The sequence below is a fragment of the Lottia gigantea genome (genome assembly GCF_000327385.1).
Source record: "Lottia gigantea unplaced genomic scaffold LOTGIsca_70, whole genome shotgun sequence".
NCBI lineage: Eukaryota > Metazoa > Mollusca > Gastropoda > Lottiidae > Lottia > Lottia gigantea.
In genome coordinates, this window is record NW_008710371.1 from 750,921 (window position 1) to 760,488 (window position 9,568).

General features: G+C 39.1%; 1 protein-coding gene across 1 annotated transcript; it reads right to left on the reverse strand.

The window, feature by feature from the left end:
• Nucleotides 1-5,746: 5,746 nt before the first annotated feature.
• LOTGIDRAFT_130508 (hypothetical protein) lies at nucleotides 5,747-6,640 on the reverse strand (the record flags this gene model as incomplete). The annotated part of the gene is made up of 2 exons (XM_009065772.1): nucleotides 5,747-5,922; nucleotides 6,061-6,640. 2 exons carry the CDS (start codon nucleotides 6,638-6,640, stop codon nucleotides 5,747-5,749), a joined length of 756 nt encoding a protein of 251 aa, XP_009064020.1.
• Between the last annotated feature and the right edge of the window lie 2,928 nt (nucleotides 6,641-9,568).

Consider the following 9,568-nt stretch of genomic DNA (forward strand, 5'->3'; position numbering starts at 1 on the left):
CAGGGAAATGCCCCCCCCCCCCCCCCCCTCCCCACCCCAAAAAACGGATTGCGCGGCCCTTGGCTCACAGGAAACAATTCTGACAACCGACAAATTGCATTAATGCTCTCCGACCAATCAAGTCTGTCTAAGAGCCTGCTTTCTACTGTATCTATAATTTCCGCAAAACACACCATTATTAATCCAGAAAAGTGACACTTTGACTTCGCGGAGACGCAATTAGCTTTAAAAGCCTTTTTGTACCGCCCTCAATAGTAGCCAAGTTCAAAGGTGACGATGAGGAAAGAGATTACGATAATGAGAAATAGGGAGATAAACATAAGAGATAGCTATATTGATATCATTTGATTTATCAAGTGTAAAGGAGTCAGAAAGATGTCGTCAGCCCTTGATAATCAGGCATTAATATCGATCGGTTGACGTGTTTGATAGACATGTTTTGACTTATTTGATGGACATGTTTTGACTTATTTGATGGACATGTTTTGACTTATTTGATGGACATGTTTTGACTTATTTGATTGACACGTTTTGACTTATTTGATGGATATGTTTTGACTTATATGATTGGACATGTTTTGACTGATTTGATGGACATGTTTTGATTTATTTGATTGACATGTTTTGACTTATTTGATGGACATGTTTTGACTTATTTGATTGACACGTTTTGACTTATTTGATGGATATGTTTTGACTTATATGATTGGACATGTTTTGACTGATTTGATGGACATGTTTTGATTTATTTGATTGACATGTTTTGACTTATTTGATGGACATGTTTTAACTTATTTGTTTTATCTTATATATGAAGACGTAATACTTTAACCATAGTGAAGATGTCGTCCCTGTAAACTCATAAAAAAATTTAATCTTACTGTCGAAATGTTTTACATATATTATAATAAACCTAATAATGTTGGTGTACATAAAGACATTTTCTGTTGTCAGTAAGACTTGGCTATTCTGTTGTTCTCAGATCCAATGATCAAAGGGGCGTAACTACATTTAATAATATTACAGACAGACTACAGTTAATTTGTTGTAACGCTGGATAATACAAACAACAAATATTACACATTTTATTGAATTTTTTTTCTAAAGTGTCGCATAATCGCATTGATTTTATTCGCTTTTGTACTTTTAAACGATGGTGAAAAAAATGTTTTGAGTTGGTAATATTTTGTGATTTGAAGGGGGTGTCAATTAAGTTGTAGGTGGGCGTGGTTAATATTTTGATTGATAAGTGCACTACCATTGTAAATTGTAATTTTTTTTTTTTTTATGTATGCAGGATTTTGCATGTGCATTTGTTTTGTTGTGTATGTTGAGGTTTTGTGCGTGCATAGTGTAGAGAATTTAATACAAATACAATATGATTAATGATATACTCTTACCTTCAATTTTTCTTCTTACCTTGTGGTCTCGAACTCGTATAGCTGGACGACGATGGCGGACGAACTGTTTTACCGATCGAGCCATCGCACTTGACTGAATACTGCTTGTCGACTTAAAGGTTATATGGTTTGATTTTACCTTAAATTGGTATTTCAAAAAGCGGACTGGTTGATCCAAGTGACTGGATAACAGCGTCTACTCGGGTTAGGTCTACTGGTGAACACTATGCACGTGCTTTTTTGCGATAGCTCAGTCGGTAAGATTGTTTCTCTTTATCTATTTTTTGGTCGTGGGTTCGAATCCCGTAGTGAGAATTGAATTGCTACAAATTTTATTTATAAAACTTCATCTTCTAGTGGTCCAAGACGATCACCAGCCCATCACAAAGATAAAATTAGGTCGACCGTCGTTTGGAAAAATTCTGTTCTCTTTGGAAAGAGGTCGGAATCTCGAGATAATCTCGTTATTCCGACCTCTTTCCAAAGTAACAAAATCATATTAGTCCAGGATTGGGCAATTGCTAACCACCACTCCTCAGCGTAGTCGTGGTGGGCGAGTGGTCAAAGCGATTGAAAGGATAATTTTACGATTTGATGGTCGAGGGTTCGATCCCCGTTGGAGTCTAGATAGATTTTTCTTGCATCTTCTTCGTGGGCTATAGTCAAGTATGTTATATGATACATTAATTTGACAGTCTGGGTGGCTCAGGTGGTAAGAGCGCTGGTCTGACGAGGTAGTGGTCGAGGGTTCGATTCCCACGAAGAGAAAATTCTCTGTGTATTTTTATATTATTTAAAATATAAGATTACAGTTATAATGGATACAAATTCCTAGTTTGTGTTCGACTGGATGGCTCAGTGGTAGAGCGCTGGTCAACAAAAAGCCACGGAGTGGCGAAAAGCGTGGGTTCGAATCCCATGGGTGACAGGGTCATCCTTAGTAGTTACATGCTACTAGAAAATTTGGTGGGTTCGAACCCCACAGGTGATCGCAAAGATTTTCCTTAGTGGGCTCAAAAACCACTAGAAAGTGTCCAAAATATCTGGCTAGATATTTAAAAACCGAAAGTTGGGTTTGAGTGGGAATCGAACCCGGGACGTCTAAATGATAGAAAAAAGCAAGGAGGGGATGAACAACTCTACGACCACGGCCAAAAAGCCAACCTTCAAAAATGTGTATGTAAGTAATATTTAAAGTTCAAAGTCACAGCCTACTATAGTAGTATTAAAATAGTAAGTATCTTCCACTCCTTTAGAATCTTGGAGGGTCCCGGGCACCTGCTTGCCCCTCGGCTCCCCTCCTTGACTCTCGTTCTTCCAACCTGCCACTCGTTCTATCTATTGATAGTGTCTTGCCTGCGGCAGGCCCAACTTACCTTAAGTAAGTTATGTAGAATATTTTTAGGGGGGAAAGCGATAGAGAAGAGTCGAGACTAAAAGCCTCTAGAGATTTACCTGGGTTCGAACCCTCGCCGTCGAAACAGAGTTCTCACCCAAGTCCACCATCCATCCGTCTAGGCCATAGAGACCCGTTACCAAACCACGAAATTTAAGCTCTTTTAAATGATAGTGAATCTTTTATAAGTTCAAAATAGTTACTTTTATCGTTGGCCTCAACGAGATTCGATCCAGGTTCGTCTTGATCTTAAGCCAGTGCTCTAACCACAGGGCTACGGCGGACACAACAAACACTGCAGAAATTAGCCTTTTTATATGTGAACTTTATATAGAAATGTTCAAAATGGTGTTATACTTCGCCCCAGTGGAGATTCGATCGGGGATCATCTTGGTCTCAAGCTAGTGCTCTAACCACAGGGCTACGGCGGACACAACAAACACTGAAGAAATTAACCATTTTATATGTGAACTTTATAATGAAATTATCAAAATGGTACGGACAGTTTCCTATACTGAGGTTCGAACCCACAACCGTAGGATAAGTTACCAAGCACTTTATCCACTGAGCTACGGAGACGACGAGAGATGAATGTTAATTTAACTATATAGCTCACGAAGAAGAAATTAAAGGTATAACAAAATATGCCCTTTCTTTCAATGGGGTTCGAACCCGCATCATCGAGCTTTCTCACCGAGCATTTTATCCACTGAGCTACGGAGACGACGTGGAATGTTCGCTAATTTATCTATAAAGATCTAGTCCTTATATAATATTTTATAAAAATTCTCATCGGAGGAATCGAACCCTCGACCTTAGCATCAATGTATTGACCAGCCGTCGAGTCGACTGAGCCATTGAGATATGCACGTACGACCTACTTACGAGAAAACCCAACATTAGAGATATCGTTAGCTTTTCATAAATATTTTTTACAAAAAAAGCTTTCTCGTGGTGGGAATCGAAAAGGCGTTCCAAAAAAAAATATCCACACGTGATTAGCAGTCCTACCAACTGACCCATGGTGACATGCACGTACGACGGTTCGATCAGTATACTAGACCCTTGACAGCTACCTAACTTTTTTAAAAATAAAAATGAAAATTCTTCAGAATGGAATCGAACCTCCGATCTGTACCTTACAAAAAATGATCTGCCACCCAACCGACCGAGCTATTGTGGCAATGGAAAGTGACCGTCCAGCACAGTATTTAGCCTTTACCTTAAACCTCAAAATAATTCAAAATTAACGTAAATATCACCGAAATTTTTTTAAAATCGCCATCGGAAACATCTTAAACTATCCAAAGAGTAAGTTAAAACACCTAGTTGATGTAAAATCTTGGGTTGATGGAATCCCGAGGTGAATTTAGATTTTATAAACGCTCACCCTCGTAGTGCAATATCGGATTTCCTTCCCATATAGACCTAAAATCTTCACAAACATTCAGCCAAGTGCGATGGCTCAAGCGGTTAACGTGTTTGTTCATCAAAGAATATTACGCTGCGGGTTCGAGTCCACAAGAAGCCGAAAAAAGTAACAAGGTAAGTGAGAGTTAATTTATCCTTCTAAATAAAAACACACGCACACACACGTAAAAAAATAAAGTGACATAATAAAAAAATATAAAAAATAAAAAAAAACGCGACACAAAAAATTAATAAACTAACGGAAAAATAACAAACACAATACTGGAAATAGAAAGGATTTTGTTTTCGTTAATCAAAGCCAAAAAAAAAACCTAAGTGGTAAAAAGAGAAGAAAAATTATTGCTTCTAGTGTTATTTTGTCGCCGTCAAAAGTCACGTCAAATTCTTCGATGATTTCCAAGTAGAATGATATTTCATTTTAAACTCGCTGTATTTATCGTACCACGGCATGAAATGCACGTGCGGGTTATTAGGACACTGTAAATATTCATCACTTGATGCGAATTCTCCTTACAACATTGTTGGCAGCATTCCAAATACTTAGTCAGGTGACGTATATGAACACATCTTTCTTTCAATTCGCTTGTAAAAGTACTCAAAGTTGAATTAGAGGCGGTGACAAGTGTCGAGTGACGTCATAGGTCCCGCCCACTTCATTAATCAACACACAAGCATCATTAGCCATGCATAATTCATTTTCCAAATTTCTTAAAATTTGCACCTTGTTTTATTACGAATCTTTGCTTTGTGTCCCTGGTCGGTGCTTTTATGAGACTATCACCATCTAATACAAGCTAAACTGCTTCGTCAATCAAATATGTCGGCGTTCAATAAACTTCATAGTCTCATAAAAGCACCGGTCTGGGACACAGGCTTTTGAAGCGCATGTTAATCAAATCTCAATGGCTTCTATTTTTGTTAATTATTATTCATATATTGTTGTTTTAATTATACCTTTGAAAGGTTTCATTATTATAAAAAGACGTAAAACTCCGCGTTTTAAATCTCAAGCGTCCAGCGTCCAATTCCGACATAGTTCGAAATAATACCCTTTGTCTCCGCTTAACCGGGGAAAACCAGGTTAAAAAATCCGAAGGTACCATCTCCACCTATGCCAGGATTGAACCCTGGACCTTCAGTTAGCGAGCAAGCGTCTAACTCACTGAGGCACACGGCTACCATTGTCAGTAGTAGCAACCGGGATGAAAAATCCATAGGTACCATCTATTCCAAGATTGAACCACGGACCTTCAGGTTAGCGAGCAGGCATCTAACTCACTGAGCTACCACTGCTCCCCCAATATCAGAAGTTATAAGGCAAGACAGTTTTTTTGGCCTAATCTTAGACAGCATCGTGCCCAAACTACACCTCCATTCTTCATACTTCCTCGGGGGATAAGACCATGTCAAAACCCGTATTCGTGATACGATGCAGAGACAGTGGATCTTCAAATACATTTGTAACTTGAGGCGCATGAGAAAATTGGGCGAACTCATTGAACAGGGGCACCTGATCAAGCTATATTAATTCTTTTAATTCATCCGGGGTAATATTCCCACCTGATACAATCACTACCACTTTCTTAAATTTCACATCCGGGATCTTGTTGCTTAGCAACGCGGCCATGGCAGCAGACCCGGATGGTTCCACAATCAAACCGACATCAAACAGTTTCTTCGTGGCATTTAGAATTTCTTCATAGGTCACTAGGATGACGTCATCTACAAATTCGCGACAGTAACGATATGCAAGTGTTCCGGTGCTGGATGATGATAAGGAAGACGCAACGGAAGCGGAAGTGGATGTGGAAGCCGCCATTTTGTTTTTGAAACTTTCAAACATGGTTGGGGAGCTTTCAGACTCGATTGCATAGATTTGGCAGCAGGTTCGTTTTAGCTTCGAGCGAATGGCGGCCGAAACTCCAGCAGGCAGCCCCCCTCCTTCGCAGCAAATCAACAGGATGTCAAATTCGGGAAGAGCTTCCAAGATTTCGAGACCAATGCTAGAATAACCTGCCATCAAATCCCGATCGTCATTTGAGTCACAATAATGGTATTCGTTCTCTGCTACGTACCTGTCCACTCTCGACTGGATCTCAGTCGCAGGGCAGAGCTCAACCTTCACGCCATGGCATTTGATCCTCTCCATTTTGCTTTGCGAAGACGAATCTGGCATGATGCAGACTCCCAACAAGCTCCGCTGTTGCAGAACGTAACCAAAAGCTTTTCCGAAATTCACAGCTGAGTTGGTCACAAATTTTGTCCTATGATTCTGATTGCTCATTCTTGATTTGATTTTGGCGATTTGATTGACGACCCCCCTGAGTTCGAACGATCCCGTGTTCTGCATGTTCTCCAGCTTCAGATAAAGATCGACGCCCTGCTCCGCCAGTTGTGGGAACAGATACTGCATGTGCTTCAACAACGGAGTCTCTCCGACGAATCCACTCCTCACGATATCATTCCGCACAGAGATCATTTCTTCGAGCGTAAGGAAATCTTCCTTTTCACCGTTTTCTGCCATTTTGAGCTGAAAGGAGAAGTCAAAGACATCATACCTGCTTGGGGGAAATCTAAAGGTCAGTCAGGATCAGTAGATTCCCCGGTGGCTGTCCAAAAACGTTTGGCTTTGCAGCTCCAAATCTGCCCTATTTGTAGAGTTGAATTTTTTCGAGCATGCATGATTTGATGTCATTTCTAAAAAGTACAACTGGTATGCTCTAGATAAGGCAGAGTCTCAAGAAAAGACGAGTCGTCATCTTAACTTTCAAACACAGATAATTCTGGACACACAGGGATCTGAAGGTTCAAATTTCGACGGTGAGCTGTGAACACTATTACTGATTGGCTTCGCTGCAAAAATTCCCCGTTTCTGAGACTAAGGTACGATTGGTTAAACGAATGGCGAATCTGTCCCCTTAATTTGGAATGCCTGACCATACAAATAATACACTGCTTACCTCAGTAGACAACAAATCAGTCGTTTTTAATGAAGATTTTTCAAAACATGTAGAATTTGATGACGATGAGAATAAAAAAACGAGTTGGAATCCTGTCCGCCATTTTTGTTGTCATGTGATCAATGTGCCACCTGCTTCTATCGATTGTTTCTACCTGCTCTACATATTCTATAAATTAATTGACCTTATAGTATTAACGTATACAGTACGTTGGATATAGGTTTTATATATGCTCTTAGCATAGTTAGATTTCTGAGCTAATGTTATGCATTCACGCATTGAATTCGGATAGTTAAAGAGGTCTTCTTAAAGGGATTGTAAGAGGTTTTCTAAATTTTGTTATGTGTATCGGGGACACTGATAGCATCACTTTGTACCATTCCAATTTTCAATCAGACGTCTGTGGTTCCCGCCATTCCACTAAAACTAAGTGTTTGATGACGTCACTATCGCAAAAGCTGCTAATAATAACCTAATAGTGACATCATAAAATACTAGCTTTCGTTGAATTGCAGGAACCACAGACGTGGTTGGAAATTGATGCTATCATTGTCCCCAAAACATATAAAAGAAAACCTCTTCACATCCCCTGAAGATGATGGCTCTTTGGACTCTCAGAGCTATGCTTTATTGCATGTCATCGACGATATTGGCCTGTTAGCTATGCTGACATAGTGAACGACTACGAAACACGCCCACTAGGTTCCTTGAAAACAAGCCAGGATGTAGGACCTTCTGCCTTCTCAAGGCACCAATTTCACAAAGGCAGCCAAGATCTCAACTGAATACGTAACCCGTAGCTACAGTGGGACAAACGGCAAAGCAAAGCCCCCATTCCGAAAACCGACCAATTCCATTACTGCAACCAAACACAATACACCATTGTCCCAGATATATTACTTGCCTCTCCAGATATATTACTTGCTACTCCAGATATATTACTTGTCCCTCCAGATATATTACTTGTCCCTCCAGATATATTATTTGTCCCTCTAGATATATTACTTGTTCCTCCAGATATATTACTTGTTCCTCCAGATATATTACTTGTCCCTCCAGATGTATTACTTGCTCCTTCGGATATATTACTTGCCCCTCCAGATGTATTACTTGCTCCTCCAGATATATTATTTACCCCTCTAGATATATTACTTGCGCCTCCAGATATATTACTTGCCCCTCCAGATATATTACTTGCTCCTCCGGATATATTACTTGCCTCTCCAGATATATTACTTGCCCTCTAGATATATTACTTGCTCCTCCAGATATATTACTTGCCCCTCCAGATATATTACTTGCCCCTCCAGATATATAACTTGCCCCTCCAGATATATTACTTGCCCCTCCAGATATATTACTTGCCCCCCTAGATATATTACCTGCTCCTCCAGATATATTACTTGCTCCTCCAGATATATTACTTGCCCCTCCATATATATTACTTGCCCCTCCAGACATATTACTTGCCCCTCTAGATATATTACTTGCCTCTCCAGATATATTACTTGCCCTCTAGATATATTACTTGCTCCTCCAGATATATTACTTGCCCCTCCAGACATATTACTTGCCCCTCTAGATATATTACTTGCCCGTCTGGATATATTACTTTCCCCTCTAGATATATTACTTGCCCCTCTAGATATATTACTTGCCCGTCTGGATATATTACTTGTCCTTCCAGATATATTACTTGCCCCTCCGGATATATTACTTGTCCCTCCGGATATATTACTTCCTTGAATAGAACGCTTCTCATTATCCCCGAAAAATCCCGAAATTACCTCCAGGTTAAAAAACCATGTTCTAGAGCGTTTACTAGGAAAGGGAGAACAAAACTTAATAATACAAAAGTTATATCTTTAATCTCGCTCATGATACTAATAAATAACATACAAAAGTTATAATAATAACAAAAATCTCATTGCTAAAATAGTATTATATCAACTGTAGAGTGATATAGAAATACCACTGTTAAAATAGTGCTCAATACATCAATTGTAGAGAGATATAGAAATACCACTGTTAAAATAGTGCTCAATACATCAATTGTAGAGTGATATAGAAATACCACTGTTAAAATAGTGCTCAATACATCAATTGTAGAGTGATATAGAAATACCACTGTTAAAATAGTGTTCAATACATCAATTGTAGAGAGATATAGAAATGCCACTGTTAAAATAGTGCTCAATACATCAATTGTAGAGTGATATAGAAATACCACTGTTAAAATAGTGTTTAATACATCAATTGTAGAGAGATATAGAAATACCACTGTTAAAATAGTTCTCAATACATCAATTATAGAGCGATATAGAAATACCACTGTTAAAATAGTGTTCAATACATCAATTGTAGAGAGATATAGAAATGCC